The sequence below is a fragment of the Bradysia coprophila genome, unplaced genomic scaffold, assembly GCF_014529535.1.
Source record: "Bradysia coprophila strain Holo2 unplaced genomic scaffold, BU_Bcop_v1 contig_232, whole genome shotgun sequence".
NCBI classification, from domain to species: domain Eukaryota; kingdom Metazoa; phylum Arthropoda; class Insecta; order Diptera; family Sciaridae; genus Bradysia; species Bradysia coprophila.
In genome coordinates this window covers 5,377,808-5,398,482 of record NW_023503493.1, presented here as the reverse complement: position 1 = coordinate 5,398,482, position 20,675 = coordinate 5,377,808, and the positions used below count along the sequence as shown (strand labels likewise).

The window sequence follows — 20,675 nt, the reverse complement described above, 5'->3', positions numbered from 1 at the left end:
ATTAGCGGCAGATTTGTTACGCAATGTTAAGCAAGGACAAATGATGAGGCTGGTTTGTGCATAGAACGTGAAGTGTTTTCAGTTTGTCAATTCGAAAATTGAAATGAAATAATCGGAAAAACGTGAGAGCCTAGCTACGCGAAAAGTTGTTATTCTCCAAAATTTCTCTCTAAAATTTCGTTTGATTTAAATAGCAATCTGCTTTAATAACCCACAATTGGCTTAAGGCTATGTATCACTCTATTTCACCTTGTCGGGGTGATGCTCCAACCGATTGAGATAACATGTACTATATTAGTTTTGCTGCTTGTGGTTCTACTCTTTGAGACTCATTTTTTACCGGGATATTTTGATGTGACTGTGGTAAGCTAAACGCAGAATCTACTCAATGGGGTCGGTCAGGTCCCTTGACAGTAAAAGACATTGAAACATCCTTTAATTTTAACTCCAAATCTTTATTCCTTAAATGGACTGTAAAAAGAAACAACACAATCGAGGGCATAGATTGAGAGGTCTTACCACTGGAAGTGGATGATCATTAAAAAATAAGGAACATTTTTAGCACTCTTGTTAGAAGTCCTACGTAATTAGTCCGATATTGTTCAACGCCGAACGTGATCTCTATTCTCGATTGAAGACAATCTTCCTCGTCGATTGAAGACAAATTTTTTAAAATCGGTTAAGCATTACTCAAGTTATCGTTCCATCACAGACATTTCGGGATTTTCCGTTTTTTTTTTCCCTAGCACTCCGTACCTTTTATAAAATCGTTCATAGTGAACTTCAAGACATATTTTCTGACGTCAGACCATTGACTTTAAGAATTATTTGTAGTTTTAGTTCTGAAGATTCCGAATAGTTCAAAAATATCAAAGACTAGGAATCACTTAATTCACTGGGAACATCGATCGATGACTTTTAGAACTCTGATAAAACTAAAATTGTGGTTTTTAAACAGTGCCGCTTTTAGCTTTTGGGCGCCATCGGGCAATTAGAAAAATAGGCGCCAATTTAGTAAAGCTGCTCCACTTCGGGCGCCACGGGCATTTGCCCATTTGGCCCATATGTAAAAGGCGGCACTGTTTTTAAAGATGTACACACTGTAGTACAAATCGAATATCGGTTTATTCAACAATGTCCCTACCGGCAAGCCTCGCTAAACTTAATTGCGCTTGATCTAAAGCGATTCCAGTCACCATTTAAGCGTAGTTTGAAAATCGTTACGACGAAAGAGAGTCTCTTTAAGAGCGTACAAGAGTTTAGCTTTGGACAAAAACAAAATACTCTCGTTTAACTGAAATGAAACTTGTGTTGGGTCTTCAATAACAATAGAAAATCGAACATCGAAGACACCCATCATAGAAATATAGTGAAAACAAAATGGCCGCCAGAGCCTAATATTTGTGAATCGTTTTTGAGAATTTTTGGGAATTTTAGGGAATTTTTGGTAATTTGGGGAATTTTCGTGAATTTAGGGAATTTTTGTGAATTAATTCCCAAAAATTCCCTAAAATTCCCAAAAAATTTCTTTTCTTTGCATTTTTATAATTAAATGCTCGTAAAAGATCAGGAAAAGTTCAAAAACCTTTAAAGACTATGAACAAGCAAAAAAAAAAAATTGGATTTTTTTTGGAATTTTAGTGAACTTTTGAGAATTGGTTCCCAAATATTATGCTCTGAAGGATATAATTCTTGTCGATGTACTCGCACCAGCCAGGGCGTATACTCTACTTGTAGGTCTCTCCAAAGCCGACATTAGTACAACACTACAATAGTTTAAGAGCAATCTACACTCCGACCCCCTATGAAATACATTTTTGATGATAACTTTTTATTCGAATTATTTTTGAAAAAAGTGGCCTCATCGTTTGGTGCCAGAACATATAAGGTTTCGATAGCCACTGGAATTGTCCAGATTGATGTAGTGTACTGAGAAAAGACTCAAAACTCCTAAAATTTGTGTTTTTTGTGATATTTTTTGGACTTTTGAGTTTTCTCGGCGTAGACTGCATCAATTTTGACAATAAACCGCGAGCGTTAGTCCATATTATTTTTATTTCAATGAACACATCAAAAACACACTGAAATTGTATATTGATATTGGAAAAGTGGATATTTGAAATTCTTAATTTCAGTTTGAAAAGCCGCTCCAATTTTCAAAAAATCTCGCGCTTGAAAAAAAAACAATTTCGTGACCTAACAAATTGGGATGTTTTATTTGTTGACAGTTTGTTTTAATTGTGATCACCGAGATAACCAAAAAACCAACACTAACAAACAAAATATTCCTATCAGCTGACAAATACCTAATATCACATTTCACATTTCGATTCTTTAGAGTTTCCGCACGTGAGTTCATCATGGCAGTGATTTTTTTAATTAATTTCTATAAAAAATATAAAAAGTTTTTATAACAAAAATAAACGTTTATTAAAAAAAAGCTCGTGGTTTATTCTGGTGGCTATCGAAACTTTATATGTTGTGGCACCAAACGATGAAACCACTTTTTTCAAAAAATATTCTAAGAAGAAGTTATCATCGAAAATGTTTTTCATAGAAGGTCGGAGTGTAGACTGCTCTTAAAATAATTATTTTTGAGTTATAGCCGCAAAAAGGTTTTCGGTACCCTCTGACATGCTTTCACCTTTGAACACTTTAACCGAAAATTTAAAAAAATGTTCGAAAAAAATTAAAGATACGATTCTCTAGAATTGAAGATGAATCTATCACTCCTTAAAATCGGAGACCACTTGTTCCCCTATCACCATCACCTCCAGTTTTGGCGATATGCCGCTTAAGCTCAATTTACTGGATATATTATATTCAATATGTTCTGAAATATTTGTTGGGTTTTTTGGGAATTTTTGGGAATTTAGGGAATTTTTGGGAATTTTTGAGAATTTTAGGGAATTTTTGGGAATTTTGGGAATTTAGAGAATTAATTCCCAAATATTAGGCTCTGGGCCGCCGTGATAGAAACAAAATTGTTTTTGGTTAATTTCTGGAAAAAAAACTTATTTCAAAAAATTGAAAACATAATTTCGTGGTTCGTGACATAAGAAACGGTTTTGATATAGCAACTTATGTAGTTATTATCGATGTACTGCCGAAAAAATGTAACTAAAGTGGTACAAATTTTTGCCTTGCAGACGTGTTTTAATTGTGAAAAATATTCGTGAAAATGAAACAATATTATAAATGTGAAAACACATTTTTGTCAAATTAACCGTTCATCGATTTTTTGTTGTATTCCATCTCTTTGCATCCTGAGAATCATGTTCCTAAACATTCCCTATTTTTCGCGCAATTTTGGTTCTTGTCCGAAGCTAAACCCTTGTACGCTCTTAAGATTAAGTGAGTGGTATCCAATTTTGAGCTATTGATTCACGAGCGCACATTCTAAGTGATAGTATTATAAATGTAAAACGCGTATGGTGAAAACAAAAACCGAGTTCGTGTCTAAGCATGCATTGGAAAACGTACCAGATGATTTGCTCAGATGATTTCGAGTTATTTAAACGAACTTCTTGTACAGGATAATTTACTCCAAATATAGACACTGTCGGTGATTCGGGTCAGATCATCTAATGGATCCATTAATGTATACTTTCCAAGTTATTTCAAATTTTCATTAAATTTGCATGGCCTAACGAGAAATTTAATGAGCTCCGACATGTTCAAAATTTCATTATTCAGAGAGAAACAGGGACTATTTTTGAAAAAAAAAAACGTTTTCCGACATTTCCTCAGCTTTTTCACATTTTCCTAGCTTTCCATAGTTTACATAGCTTTCCACATTTTACGGAATTTCTTCCTTTTTTTAAATTTTGTGAACTATGGGAAGAGCTAGGAAAATCTGTGAAAGTTCTGTACCAAAAGTAGTCCCTGGAAAGAAGCCATGACTGAAAACAGCTATTAAAATTGCAAACTTGACGGTAGATAATAGTTTCCATATTGTATCACATTACAATACATAAAGCACAATTCCGTTGTTCTCATAACCGGATATCCATTACTGCCAGAATCACTTAAACGCCGATCCATATAAAGGTTTTTTTCTCATGCCATTCGGTTGAATAGTCCCTCTCCAACCGAATAAATGACTTTTATTTTGTATATAGAAAACGTAAAAAAAACCTAAATTACGAACAGAGAGTAGCCCGAATCGATTTCATATTTCCGAAGACAGAAATTCCACATTATTCTGATTATCGATCATTTCGAATATATTATAAAAAAAGATGGAAAATTCTGAGCGTTTGAAACAAAGCCCAGGCTCTCTATACATTTCACACCAAATTCTTGTCATATTATAACAAACTATCTGCCTCCGATATAGGGTGTATAACCACTTCCATGTATATTGAATAATGGGATATAAAGTTTGCATATTATAAAATGGCTTGCCTCTGCAGTGTGAATAATATCTCCCACTTCAATTCACCGCAAAGTATCCCAGCAATGACACAAAAAAAAACCTGCGGAAAATATTTCATAAAATTGTAGTGAGGAGACTTACGTTTCTGTATGGCTGCTGGAAATTCATCCATTCTTTTCGGTTTTTGGATTACTTGATGTGTTTCCCTTTATTTCACACAATTTTACAGTTCGATCGTCTATGGATGTTACAAAACAATAAAATCTGTCGAAGCAGATTTAAGCATAATGTTTCGTTCGAACCGTGGTTATACAAACGCGAATTAAATTTTGCATGTGCATCAGCCCAGCGATTAGTGGTTAAGAGGATTAAATATATGAAAATAGTCACGACTCAGTGCAAGGGATAATCAGAAAAAGATTTGTTTTCAATGGAAATTTTCATCAATAATTTTCCGGAAAATGGATTCATTGTGGATAATTCGCCTGTTTATCGGTAAGAATAGTTAGAATTTCTAATGAACAATTTAGGATAGCGATTTAGGACGAAAAGTTTGCTGATGGTCAGCTTTAAGTGAAATTCGATATTTATTACCGCAGCAGTTTCAATCGGCGGACCTTATTTCCATGTTAGGTATAGTCTAACGTCTAGCGGTTTTATCGAGGGTTTAATAAAATATTTAGAATTTTTTCTTGTGTTCGATTTGGAATTGCAATTTATGAGAAAATATTTCCGTACCACTCATCGCAAATCATTGCCTCAAAATATGCAATTCGGTCAAGCTGTTAGCCTTTCATTTTGTATTATGGGCATAAATATCAGTATAACTAACTCAAAGTTATTTCGAAAATATTTGCTGCCTTCTACCGAACACAGTACATCGGCAAGAAGTTATTTGGGCGAATAAATTTAGAAATTATGATAAAGTTTACGGAATAATGTCGGTCGTCGATCGACGTCCCGTAGGGTATGTTCGATAATTTTGATTGTTTATTTCTTACGGAATTTGTTTCGTTAAAAAAAATGTGGTAACAGGTTTTTTGCTATCCCAGGCAGTATTATTTGCGGGCAATGTTTGCCTGGCAAACTCTACCAACAATATAATAACAAGTTGGAAGTTAGGTAGAAGAATTTGCTTTAAACAATTTTGTTGTTTGGTTGTGGTATAGAAGAAATTATTGCTGTAATGTAGTACTAACAAGAAATCATCAAACTATCTCAACATTCAAATTTAGCCTATGTCTAGGCTGAGGGGTAGCCGTTCCGGAGAATCGTGTCACAATATAGAAAGAATTAGAAAATAGTCGTAAGAATCACAGATGAAGTTAGAGTATCAAGGGAATCATGAGAATCAAGAGAATCACGAGCATCTAGAGGACCACGAGTATCGCGAGAACCATGAGAATCGCGAGAATCACGAGCATCACTAGAATCACGAGCATCACTAGAATCACGATAATCGCGAGAATCATGTGAAAAGCACTAAAGTTTTAGAATTATTAAAAAAATCTCAATAATATCAATTCATGTTCGTTCGTATTATCAATACCTCGTGGATCAATCTAAACAGCTTCATCGAGGCTGTTTAGATCAATCTACCTGAAAAGTTACGTCATTTTTTCTAAACAAAGGTGGCGGGATTTTCCAGACAGGATTCGATTTCTGAGCATTGAAAATTATATCCGAAATTTTATCTGATGAAGAAGGAGAAGACCATTTTTAAGAATTTTATTTCTGAAAAACTCCTGAAAGTTGCTAAAAAGAAGATTCAAAAAATTTTCGGAACTTTTTCAGAGTTATTTGAAATTAAAATTTACAAAATTAGGCCCTGAGATGGAGGACAATAATACTTAATCATTGGGAGTCAAGGGAATCATAGGAAAAATGGACGTCACATCCGGAAAATACTGGAATGATTCTAAATTAAGGATATATCGAAGAATTTCTCTTAGAATCACAATAATGTCAGAGTCATTCATCCCTCGGTCTAAGTGATGTACGTGTTGCTTATAGACAACTTTTCGAATCAAATGCACCGGTCGATTGAAAAAGTGTTGCGAAGAGAAATGGATCAAATTCAGGTTACAAATGTCCCTTTGATTAGCCACCAACCAATCGGTTTTCGTTTACTCGTTTTATTTTTCATCAGCCTTCCGTTGCTGGTTGAATAGGATATGATTTCACTTGGAAAGTACTGAATAGTTTCCGTGCGTTTGATGTAAAACATAAATTCTAGCCCAATTAACTTAATTAATTTAAAAGAAAGGAAGAAAGCAAAAAACTGAAAAAAAACAGGACGAACTAAACTAATTAAAATGACAATAATTTTCCCTTCCATAATGTGTCGAAACAATCGAGATAATTCACTTTGTTTTAATACATCTAATTTTACTGTCTTCGCCTTAAACTTGATGGCAAAATTAAAGAGAAAATTTATTGCATTTTTTCGTGCGGTAATCACATTATTTCATCCCCCTTACTATTATAACATTGACTACGATTATATGTCTCTGTCGGTGGTGTATATACACACTTTCTTTATAGTTCTCTCTTACAAACAATGCGACGCATAAAACGTTTTTCTCATTTTGTTTTTAATGAGTCTACGTCGAGTAATATGCTATTAATAAAAATTATAATAAATTACAATGCAAACTGTCACGCATTCTCAATTAAAATGTTTTCGTTTTTTATGCTTTACGTTTTCCGTTTTTTTTTCTTTTTTTTTTTCTTTTTTTTTTCTTTTTTTACTTTTTATTTCATTTTCACTTCTTTGGTTAATTCGTTTTCTTTTCTACTTCTAAGTGGAATTTATCACAGACATTTTTCAGCTTTTATTACACTCTCACCAAACGGTAAAAGCTCCACAGAGAGAGTGTGTAAGTACCTCTCGAAGCGTTATGGTTATTTGTAAATAAATTTTATTATTCTACAATAACAAAAGGAACGACAAAATGCAGTATGAAATTTTCACATTAATTACAATTGATTCACAAATGTTGCGAAATATTGTGTTCATGATCTGGGAAACCATTTTCCTGCATCTTTTTTCCTCGATTTTTCAACATTTTCGTAGATTCTTCAAGATTTTACTGTACTGTTCCAGATTTTCCGGAATTTTCATGGATTTTTTTAGATTTTCTTAATTTTTCCCACATTGTAATGGTTGTCCCACATTTCTCTGGATTTTCCAACATTTCGGACATTTTCCAGATTTTCCTGTACTTTTACAGATTTTCCTGAATTTTCATGGAATTTTCTAGATTTTCATGATTTTTAACACATTGTAATGGTTGTGACACATTTTTCCTAAATAAATATTTGGGAAAATGTTAGCTTAAGATAAGTTCAATTGGAATGTACGTCTAACTTTCATCTGGCATAACAACTCTCCATCAATAGTAACTAAATTAAGCTACCTAGCTTGACAGGGCCGTTCTAACGTTGCACGATGACCCAAACCGTAACCCAAACCGTAACATAATGGGGAACAGATTTGGACACCGGCTCTCTGTCTACCTATGTTACACATATTTACAGTGTCATCATGTAGTCAATAAAATGATTATTTTGATGCTTTTCAATTAATCCCGAATAAAAAAACGCTTTTTCCAACCACTTTTTTAATTAACTTTTCTCTCGATTTTTTTTTATTTCATTTTGTGTTGAATTTATCTCTGTTGGATATTCGTATTCGGTATTTAATTCCTTTGAACTGAAAAATGTAATTACAACTTTGGCTTTGAACAGAAAAAATAATGGGAATAAATCCTCCAACCGAAACAGATACGTTTTGAGTTTGTACTATTTTACATAACCCGAATTTTTTTGATTTTATTTTTTATTTAGTGAAATTACGATTTTATTTATCAACATCAAACACAAACTAATTTTTTGTTTTTATTTAAAATCGAGTTTGAAATTAGAGAAAACCGCAGTACCTTTGCTTCCATTGATAATATTTTGAATGCGATGCCGGATCAGATTCATCAATCTCTGTTACCATAGCTCCAAATAAACCTTTTAACTCGGTCCCTTTGGCTAAAAATTCCGCGGTTCTAAATAACATGAATAGTTAAATGCAGAAACGGAACATGGCACATTAGCGAATTATAAGAAAAATGAAATTTCCTTCGTTTATAAGCTGAAACTATAACATCGCAAGTCTATTCAAAACGTAGCAAAATTAATGAAATTTCACTTTTCTTACAATTTGATAATGTGACATGTCCGGTCGGAAAGTATTTGACTGAAATGATGGAAAAGTTCTAAAATTATAGCGGAAATTTGTGAATGTCGTTAGATTTAATTTGTAAAAACTGTTTAAGAAGAGAGATGATGGTACAATCATTGAATCTGTTTCTTATGTTGCTTAATCTATTTATTTTTTCAATCCACAAATATTATTGTCGTCGAAGTACTAGATTTAGAAAAATTCTGTGGACACTGTCCACTGTACAGTGTAAGTCTACATGAGTAAATAGCTGATCTACTACTTCAATGACTAAGAAAGACCAGTAAATGTGTAAATTCCACACTATGGAACTTGTGGAATCTGTTAAACGAGAAAAAGTTTCAAATGCAGTTTTTCTAGGCGTACAAAATCTTTTACTTCATCACTTTTACTACTTGTAGGTAGAAGGGATAGCCGAAGTCGTTTGCTTATCTTGCCGTTTTGTATTGACAGCAGCTGATTAACCGTTTCTAAAATGATTGACGTCTTTACCTATCTGAGAATATTTCAAGACGAATTCGGAGAAAGTATCTCTAACTTTCACTATGTGTAGTAGATATCATGTCATATGTACAATTGACATATGAAAACATATTTCATTGAAGACCGTTGTGACTTAAATCGATATTTATAATTCTGCTAAATAATGCAACAAAAACTTGAAATAACATAGGAGAGTTTAGAGAAATCGTTTTCATTCATTACATAAATTTCACGCTAAATGTTTGCATATATTTGTGTCGTAGACAAATGTTGATGTTCCCACATTCAATCCCACATAGATGTTAACAGAATATCTAGCCTTCATTTTACTCCCCCATACAGGGCGGGCTAGTATCACAGGGTCGCACATTACATGTTGTGTTGCCTTTATGCTTAATCATATTTGCATGTAAAAAAGAGCATTGAACTGTGAGACAACCACTTAGATGTGGACCTGCATTCAACATAACATCAAATTTCTTATTTTAACATTATTCTTGTCCAGATCTTGTCATGGTTGATAGAGATGAATGGGCGTACCACATTTTTGTGTCCATAGCTCGAAGTTAGCCCATCGTAGAAAAAGAAATGTCCACACCTTCCCTCAGCTCAGATAGAAAATAATTCGTGGTTCTACAACTGAAACGAAGGACGACTTGTAGCTTTCAGTAACGTTCAGTAACGTTTTAGCCAACCAAAGTTTCCAACCAAAGTTTTCAACCAAAGTTTTCAACCAACATTGTTTAAGTAATTTGAACTGATAAGTTTCAGGATCAGGTCTCCCTCATTGCCTTACTTATCCACATGACAAGATCCACGATTTTCACTTGTGAGGGAAATGCCACATTACCTCCCTAGTATTGTAATATGGTTTTTCTTAGCGATGTTTGGTAATTACCCATTGCGAGCTTTACACACCTGCTGTTTATCAATATTTTCGATATGATAATTCATTCAAATCTCACATTAATGTATGCACAAAATTACATCCATCTGCTATTTAAATAGACAGAACGTGAGCATGAGCAATGAGCAACATTTTGAAATTGTTCACATTTAATAGAGGAACAGTTTATTTCAATATTTCGCCGTAACTTCACTTAATGAATTCCGTAATATTTTACCTTTATTATGTTGCACAGTTCAAGTATACAAAGTTGGAGAGTTCTGTTGTAGCCTTTCAAGTCTTTTTACTCGAGAAACATTTTATGTTCGTCGCACAATTATAATTATACTTTTCAATTACTTAAAAGACCTTTTCACTTTTAATGTTGTTGCAAAAATGTGCACTTAAATTGGCGCAGAAAAAAAAAAGTTGCGAGAAGTTTCCGTCAGTCCTTTTAGATTTTCTCTCGTTTTTTTTTATTCTTTCTCAAACTGATAGGTAGATACGAGGTGCTACAGTGTGAGCAGAAGTTATTTCCGTGCAATAGAACAAAATCTTGATTTTTCCATTTTGCAATTAAATTCGCTAAAGTCGGACAAATTTCGAACACATGAATCCACTTAATCCACAGAACTTTAAATTTTTGCTGTTAAACTTTTATCTCTGACAATATTGCAAAAATATACAAAAAAAAAAAAATCTGTTCCAAATTATTGAATCACTGTAACGAAGAAGGAGAAGAAGAAAAAAGCTGACAGAATTGCCACCGTGAATCCCCATCAAATCGAGAACTCAATATACTTACGAACCGTAATAGAGAAAATTGGTATAAAATTATGAATAAGAACTCATTAAGGGATAGAAGGGATAGAGGATGGTGGTGGTATACCTATAACAAATGTCATACAATTTTAATCAACTTTCCATATCTTGGACTTTTAAATTGCTTCATTTTTATCCACACATTTATATACACGTAAAACAGGCAACTGTATTCGTGTAGCGGGAGTCAATTTGTGAGTTAATTCCATTTTAAACAAATTTTATCGTAGTTTATGAAGATCTTCTTCCAAACCAGTTTTATTGCAGAATTATTATGAACGATTCCCTATAAAAAGCTTATTGTATTAATGTCTTATGATGTCGTTAAACTCACTGTAGATAGCGTCTGACACAGTAATTATGGTCGATGAAGGAATGAGTTTAATCATATGTTATCAACAAAATAAACGACAGACTCTATGGTTGGTGTTTTTTTGTTGTTGTTGTCAATCTGTATGAAAGCAAACGAAGTAAAAGATTTTGTATCAAATTTGGAAATTGAAAACTCAGATTCAGTGCAAGAACAGGCTTCGACTTAACCTGAACTAAATGACAGATTAACCAGAACCCTATCAGGACCTTTCACTTTGACATTTCAAATTAGTTTGTTAGCGTACCATCTACTCTGCAATCCCCAAACGAATTGTTCAATATAGAAACTTCAATTCACTCTACTTGTTGAATTGGTAAAAATGGAAGGACAACAACGGAAACTAGTGAAGGAAATGTTCAGTATGTTATTCGGAATGCTAAAGCAATGACACAGGAACACATTGCATTACCACGCAAGAGTACGCTCTTTGGAACAGATATAGTGATAGTGTCTCGATTTTGATGCGCAGAATTCGATTTTTTTTTTCTCTACAGAAGAACATTACCTGAAGTGAACTAGACAAAAGATTCTCCACCTTTTTACTATTTTTCTAATTTTTTTTTTTTTGGAAAAATGTGGAAAATTTTGGAAAATATATAGAAGAAAACTGAAGAACGTTTTCCCAGAAATAGTCTCAGTTTGTTGTGGAACGCCAATTACCCTGTGTCAGCTTTATCCTATTTTATCTGCTATGATGACAATTTGATCAAAAATGTTATGAATCTATGTGATCAAATGGTTAAATACATTTACCTTCAATTCAAATGGAACTAGCATCTGTTGGACCATTTTCTCCAAGTGTACACCCTTCGAGTTTACCACCCACACAGAAGACTCAATTTTTTATGATTATTTATGGCAATAATGTTAGGCAACATTTCATTTTTTATTTGCATAGACACACGCGCTTTAAACACATCCAAATCTCTGTATCACATCTGAAATCTCGAAATTGAATAAACCAAAAAAGAAACAAAAATTATCCAACTGATTCACTTAGTCTGAACGCTAAATAAAATATGTTTTTTTTTGCCGTTTTATTCATACATCAAGTGGAACACCTCCATATTATGTCTCTAAACATTTACGACACGTCGTATTTTTGCATACAAATTTATTATGATTGTAATAAAATACAGTCCCATGACATATTTAAGATGTGTTGGGAAATTTATGTTTTCGGTAACATAATCTTGCATCATAAATCGTTTCGCGTTGCCAAGTGCACTCTAGCTACTACCTTCAAGCGTTTGAATTTACGTTTGAATTTTCCACTTCATTCAATTGTAAACGTAAAAATTCCAATAAAATCAACCGTGTAACGTATCTCCCCGCACATAATTTAATTTTCCGTGGAAATACGTTGAACCATCTCTCGTCGATTTACTCATTCATTAAATCCAATTGTTCATGAGGCTTCACAAGTTTCCCTGGATAGTTTTGCTCTGAAATCTGAACTGCCCTTTGAAAGTTGTTTCGCAATTAATTAAACTTTCTTTCCATTTCCAAACAAATTGCAATAAAAACAAATAAAACTCCAAAACCAGCTGCACCTGGGGGGAGGGGCGGCGAAAAATGAATGAATCGCAAAATTTCTAAAGTATTCGGATTTCGAAACTCTTTCAGCCAGAGGAAAACGGTTCGTACGTTCGAAAACCATTATGCACCCAATGTCTTTGCAAAACATCCAAATTCATGTGATGGCATATCAAGAACCATTGTAAACGAATCCAACTTTCCCACTAAATTATTAAAAACTATTCCAACAGAGAGCGGGAATCGACAACATAAAATCCGACATTCAATATGCAAATATTTAAAAAGCAGTTCCATATCAGATTTATATACTTACATCTATATCCCGTGCATATACGTACACCCCGACCCGTATGTGTAAAACAGGGAATTCTTCTTTGTCGTGTGTGGAAAGAGAGTTGTAACATTGCTGCTTTTGTGTTATCACCAGCGTTTCCCATATCTTTACATAGAGACGTAAAAACCATGCATAATATGTGTGATTTGTTCAAACTCAATGTACATTGCTGTTTTTAGGGAACAATCGACTTTTAGTTTTCAAAATTCATATTTTTGCGATATAATGCCAGTGTGTACACCGAGCGTAAAGAATTTGAAATCGAAAAAAAAATTCTGTACATCGGGAATAACTTCTATGGCTCTCCCCCCCCCCCTCTCTCTCTGATTATCCAAACTTTACATCGTATTCACATTTTTGCCAAATATAGTTTTCCAATGATTTTTTTCGCACAGTTTTTTGATTTTTTTTTTTGAATTTTTCTTTTCTTTTCTATTATTTTTCCATTCTTTTCCGTTTCCGACACATAAACGGTTTTTTTTCGGTTTTCTTTCTTTTTATACTCTCACAAAATAAACATTTATTATTCTACCCACATTCTTTTTTGCTTTTTCACCGTAGACTGTACCCGTTCTGCGTACATTTGGCAACCACGTAGCGTAGCGGGAACGCGTACCTAATAACCACCATCACCAATACCACCATCACAATCAACCTAACAAAACTGCAAATAAAAGTGCTACTGAACTTTACTAAAAACAGACCATCACTCACAATTTGAAAAGAAAGAGAAAAATTAATTTAATTTAATTAACCAAACTCCTTTAAAAAAAAACGAACAAGAAACAAAGAAATCAGAGCCTCGTTGTACTATATGCGCCAATTCTTTTTTTATTATTTATTTTTTTAGACATATTTTGTATATAATACAAGAAAGATAAAAAAAAAAACATTTTTATTAGTCACCCACTAACTTTGACAAACAAATTTATTAATTAAATGTCCTAGTAAGAAAAATAAATAGTCTGACGATATGACAGTATATGATGATTTGATTGGGATTGAAACGAAATTAGTAGATTACGTCCTTGTTCACTACTTTTTATTTGGCCAGGTCAAAGCACCTAGCATGGTAGTAGAATATTACTTTATGTCAAATAGAGTAATATTTGAACAGATAAATGCAGAAACGTCTCGTGTCACATTAGTGAATTATAAGAAAAATGAAATTTTCTTCTTTTAGTCCCGTTTCGAATAGGTTCATGATCTTTTGTTGCTGACTAACTAAAAAAAACTTCTTTTACCAGCCTAATTGATGTGGATCTAAAAAGGAATTAAATTTTATTTTTCTTATAATTCGCTAATTATAAGCAATTAACTATAAACATAACAGCATGATCTTGAAACAGTGTAAAAATGGCAAATTATCGAGTAATTTATTGCTCTTTTTGACATTCGGTTTAAAATGGCTAAATGGTTGCGTACATTAACCATACACTGGTTCGAATACCGTACCAATTTTTCCCATCGATGATGTCTAGCAACGACCAAAACGTTTTACTCAAAGCTTCACAGTTTTAAAAGTTGCAGCGGCTTTAGTGAATCTTACGACGAAACCCAAAACACGATGAATTTTTTGTGCAATATATCTTGCCTACATTTAGGCGAGATATCAATGAAGCACCGAACTTTCCTCATAGAGTACAGGACACATTTGTGGGAATTTTAATTCAATAAAGGTTTCAAATCATTCTGTTTTTTTATATTTTCGAATCAATTGAGCACCGTACTTGGCTCAGAGTGTGTTTGCATAATTGTAGGCGTGACTCTATCATCACTTGGAAAACAAAATTTTCGCCCAACTGTTAAATGTCAAATGTGTCTCATTTCCAAGCCGACGTCTAATGCAGCCGTTCCACACAGACTTATTTTTGTGACAATTATTTTTGAAATTTTTGTTTCTCATCTAACGAAACAATAAAGACAAATAACAGATCAGCGATATTCCACTACTATGCAAGGTGTTTTGGTCAAGTGTGACGATTGAAGCCCGAACCAAAGGTAAGGGCTGCAATCATACTAAGCAAAATACAGAGAGATGCTAATATGATGACTGGGTCGTTTCGACGGAACGACCCAGTCGTCATATTAGCAACTCTCTGGCAAAATACAAAGTTCGAAACACTGACGTAAGATATTTTAGTCACCCCATGGGAAATGAATCTTAACACTCAATGAAGTATTGCCTCATTTTCCAGGGGTGCAGTAAAAAAAAATTACAAAATTTGAGGTACTTAACCATTATTGACACTTCATATATCAGTCATCAATTAACTATTTATTCTGTATATACACATGTGCAAGGAGAATCGCGTGTTAACTATTATATTATAAACACTGTGTGTCGCTATGGCTTCAATATATAACACAAAAAACCATCATCACCATTAGTCTTCGGTTATTTTTTTTATTTTTGGTTTTGTTGGTTTTCTTATTATTATTTTTTAAAGTTTTTAATATCTTGAAAAAAAAATGGAAATTTTCTTTTTCGGTTTGTGAAATATATATCCACACAAAATTGCACATTAAACGTTTTTAGTTACGATATAAATACCTATACTACACACATACAACCCCCTGAGCATTAATAACAACAACCAACCACCACCACCACATCTATACACTTGTAATATATTCCACAAAGAAACTTCTTTTTTTATTTTAATTGTATCATAAATTATTTTTAAATTTAAATAATTGTTTTTATATGAACAAAGAAAGAATGAAGAGAAAGAGAAACGAGAAAAAAGAAGAGCAAAATAATAATCAAAAATATTGTTGTAGAGCTGTATATGGCAAAGTTGGTTCATTATTTTTTGTGTGTTCAATGTGATATTATTATAAATTCCGAACGAAAAAAATATGTAAAAACCCTCTCTGTGCATTCATGTACTCTCTACACACACTAAATGGTAAATCTACATAAATATTTATGCTTTCTGATGGAGCAATTCAAAAAATGTATTATTATTTTCTGTGTCGGTGTGTGTCCTACTTCTCCTCTCTTCCTCCTTTATTTTGTTGTTGTTCGACTATTATATATAAAAACAAAAAGCCCAAAAAAAAAAACAAAAAATTTGACTTCATTACACAAATAAACTTTGTAAAATATTCAAAAATAAATACGTGCAGTCGACCACACAAAACGGTCTACCGAATACAATCAACACTGGTTTGCCCAACTACAGCAACTATGACGCCAATAACGGCAATGCATCATCAGCAGATCTGGTCTTGGTCGGACAGCATCAGCGCCATCATCGTGATCTGTTCACTGGGTCGCTGGGTCTGGGTATACCTGATGTTACGACACATGTCGGAAGTGTTATACATGCATTCGAGTCGATGGCACAGAACCGTAGTAGCGTGTTGGAGACGGGCGAAAAACCGTATGAATTATTTGGTAGTGTTACGAATAAAAGTTTTCAAAGTCCAAACGTAAATAGTTCTAGTCAACGGAAATGTATTAATACGAGCAGTTGTAGTAGTAGTAATGTACCGAAAAAATCGAGTGAAAATATGCACAAAATTATGTCCGAAAAGTTTGAACAACAACAGCATCAGCAGCAGCTACAACAGCAACGCCATACCATTTCCCAGTACAACTTGGAGCCGCATCAGCACCATCATCACCACATCCACCCACCGTCATCCAAACAAAGCCATACATTTAACATTCCCGTATCGGAAAGTCGTGGCACATTGCAACAACGGCAAAAGCTAACAACTGGAGACGGGTATGTAAAGACTGGTGAAATATTCTACCATCCTGAATTGGAAAATGATGCAAGCAATTTCGATTCGTTCAATACGGACGATTATCGCAAAAATTTATTTGGCAACCATCCAACTGTGACCAACGTGGACGGTAGAATATTTCATAGCCAGACGAATGGCAATTACGATATTGTTAATTTCATTGATTTGAATCGTACAAAGAATCAACGGCCATTCTCGGCCATTGAAACGAAATCGCGCCAGAAACACTCCCGAAATCCGGAAGTGTTTTATGGCAAACCGGCGCAAAAACGTCCCCAGTCCGCACTGATGCACGACGACCATTACAATGACAATTTTAATTTCACTAACGAGTATGATGACGATCCAACGTTTTTACGGGGTTCGACGGTGAGTCAGTCGTTCATAAAAAATGTGAAAAATCAGAAAAATAATCCAATTTCGTCGACGTCAAGCACCTCGAACGGTTTCAAGCACGATAGAATGTTCAATAGTTCGAACAATAGCAATCATAGTAAAAGTAATAAGCGACAGAAATCGGCTAATGAGCTGTCGGATGAATGGAAGACAAGATATAATTATAATGAGAATTTCGATGGAAGAAATTCAACGAAACGACAATCGTTCAAGCCAAGGACCATTGATAGGGCCGTAATTTGAATTTAATTAATGTTTAAAGGTATTTGATGCTTTGCGAAATTTCAGATGAATTCATATTATTTGGTGCACAAACTGGCATTTTATGTATATCTCTGTGTATAGATGAAAAGATAACGACGACGTCGTCGTCCTCGACAATGATGAATAATCTTTTATCATTATGGAACATTTTGCATGAACATTCCACTCATGTTATGTTTCGTAGACATATGATTTTCAATTGTTCGATATACGAATGGATACATATGATGTTCGCTGTTTCGCTGTAAGGGACTACGTAACTTCAAAACTCATTTAAGTCTCCTTATTTCTTGCCGCTCGAAAATTATTATTCAAATTGAAAATTGTGGAGATGTTCTTTGACGAAATTATGTCTCGTCTGTTTTCCATTTATACACAGGAGGCATACCATTCACCATTTGCTGCTATTTGATACACACCAGAGACAGCGATTAAATTGGTGGTGCTTAGAAACAATTCAATTATCTGCTGCATGGTGTTTGTCTCAGTCTCAGATTTCTTTTTTAACTCAATTTTTTCTCCTTCCGTTACACTGCCAGTCATACCATTGTTGTTGCTGTACAGATTCTCACCTCACCGCAGCGGAAACATTCCTTTAAATTAGGCCGGAATTCTTTTTCGTTTTCAAACGAAATTGAAGTGCGTGGAGAGTCAGACATTTGATTGTTTCGTAGCAACGACATCATCGTTTGAATAGAAAAGATTTTCTTTTTTTTTATTTGAATTCGGGCCACATTCCACTATTTGAATTCTTTTTTCCGCTTTTTTCCATAAAACATTTTTCTGGAAAATAGGAAAAATTTTGAGAAAAATCTAGAAATTTTCCTCAATTTCCCGAAAAATGTTCGTGCGAGTTATTTGTGTAATCCAATTTTAATGAAGCCACAAAAGCATTGTCTGGTTTCCTATAGACTAACTAATTACTGATTAATAACGAACAAATTCGCCCCAATTAAAATCTTAATTCAAAAGTTAGCTCGTGTTTGTCCGTACCTAAAACAAACAACCATCTGAACATTGCCAAATGTGGAAAATCTTTTTATTTGTAATAATCCTCACAGTACACCGTTGCATTAAAGCGACACACACAGTACAGCTTTGGAATACAATTTGCAATTATAATTCGGTGCTAATTTACCGTAACAAACTGAAATGATATTCTTTTGGTGTTTGCATTTGGGATACAACAACGAGAACGCAACGCAAAAAAATATGAGAAATTTACATAAAAAAGCGTGTCACTTTAAGAGTCTTAGTGTAGAGCACATAGTGAGTGGCTGTTAAAATGCAAATTGCGTTAGAAACTCACAGGTTAAAAGTAGCGTGATTTTCGTTAAGAAAAATCGGTGTACATTAAAACAACAACAACAACAACCGAATGTAGACATTATTATGAAAGGTGGCAGTGCTTTTTGAGAATTATATAAAATTTAAAAGCTCTCCCGTTAATTAAATCGTAATTGTTATGGATTATGTTCTTACAAACACATTTTTTGCGCTACCTTTTCCGTGCTCGATTTAACACCAGTAACAGAGTGGGTTTACGACTTTTCCAAATGCAAAATTACTTTATTTCACTTTTCACATGCAGTTGAAAAGTTAACCTTTCCAGAATTGCCAGCGTGCATTTTCCAGATGTGATTAAGCAACTCATTCGTAAAATATAGAGCTAAACGATTCCTTCCGTCTGGCTATTGATGGAATTGTGAATGCATCAACTGATACCGTTCGAGAACACACTGTTTAACTCGAGAAAATGTTCTATTTCATACCTGGGACCAAAAGCACTTTTTCTCACTTCTCACACGCTAAAAAAGACTTTTAGTCCCAGGTACGAAATACTATTCATTTGAAAGCTTACATCGACTGCATTAATAGAAACAAGATAAAAAAACTCAACCGAAAGCTTCTGAATATACCAGCTCCGCACGAAACTCTAAATTTCGCATTTAAATTTTCACTGTAACGGAACATCGATTGCCGAATGTATGCACGAAAAAGTGCTTACGATTTAATTCTGCTGAAGTGTTTGTAATGTACACTTGAGTGAATGAAGCACACGTTTCGCTTTTCCTCCAATCCATTTTGTTTAACCGTTAAATGATGAATTTAACTTTTATGGTAAACATTTAACTCTTAATGCGGTTTGATTTTGCATTTTTTAACACCATCTCTTCACTGAATGAACGCTGAAACGGTACCGTACGTTAGCTTTTACTGATCGGGCCACATATAAAACGATTTATGTAATTTAAACATTATTTATAATGCTCGTTGGCTGGTAGCATTGGAAGAGCAATGTGTTTGAGAGTATTAAAATAGGATCAACGTTGTTGCGATTCTGAATTGAGTTTTATGGTAGATAGTCGGGTCCCTCGTGCTTTTCAGTATTTCTGAATTTTGTTTCTGGAACACGAAAATTCGGTTTTCCGGTGGAAATCCTCGCTTATATCTCGACATTCAGGAAACGGCGGCGCAAAGTCGCAGCATTCAAAAGGCTGAATCGGCTTTCCAACAAGCATTCATTTAATAAATTTGGTTTCGAACTGACGAGGTGTGAGGTGAAGTGAATTCAAAGTTTAGGAATTTTCCGGTCATTTATTGGGGAATTCCCATATCGACGCCATTATGTTTCACATGAAAACAAAATGTTCCACGGAATGTTGGTACTTGATCAGGCTTTTAAGAGAAAAAAAAATCGAAAAAGCTGTCACATTCGGTAGATATTTCACTTTTAATATTTTCATATGAACCGCTTTTCCGGCGGGATTTTCCATTTTTCCGGAACAAAATTCCCCAATTTTCCATGCTCAATCACATGAGATGTAAAAAATAATTGAAAACCTTAGAGCGAGGGAGTCGGGGGAGTCGACTTTTTGTGACACAAGGGATTGGACTAAGATCCAGAGACATCATAAAAGCGAAACTTTTTACGTTTTTTTGTTGCTTCTTTATGTTTACTCCAGTCATATAGTTACGTACGCACAGCCCGCTGTATACGAAATGTATAACCAAATTTAATCTGCAAACAAAACATTAATTAAATTGCTCAATAAATAGTTGAATTTCTGTTTATGATTTATGGATGAAATTGGAATGTTATCCGTGTGCTTATATCGATGTTACATGGTGTTTCAGCTCTCTAACATAATCCAGCGCACACACCCCTGATAAATATTTCACTCACTGCAAAACGTAGCAAAGCAT

The 20,675-nt window shown here is 34.1% G+C and overlaps 1 protein-coding gene and 1 long non-coding RNA gene across 2 annotated transcripts in view; one reads left to right on the top strand and one right to left on the bottom strand.

Moving 5' to 3' along the window:
* LOC119076040 (hemicentin-2) overlaps window positions 1-13,915 on the top strand; it is a 151,397-nt gene extending 137,482 nt beyond the window's left edge. The window contains exon 16 of the mRNA XM_037182664.1: window positions 13,611-13,915. Coding sequence (XP_037038559.1) covers window positions 13,611-13,652 — 42 coding nt within the window. The 3' untranslated portion in view covers window positions 13,653-13,915. The remainder of the gene's footprint in view (window positions 1-13,610) is intronic.
* On the bottom strand, window positions 1,787-12,714 carry LOC119076198. Its single transcript, XR_005087567.1, has 3 exons — window positions 12,704-12,714; window positions 10,351-10,357; window positions 1,787-1,929 (listed from the first exon to the last, which is right to left on the bottom strand). It is a non-coding gene; the product is annotated as an uncharacterized LOC119076198 (long non-coding RNA).
* Window positions 13,916-20,675: the final 6,760 nt, after the last annotated feature.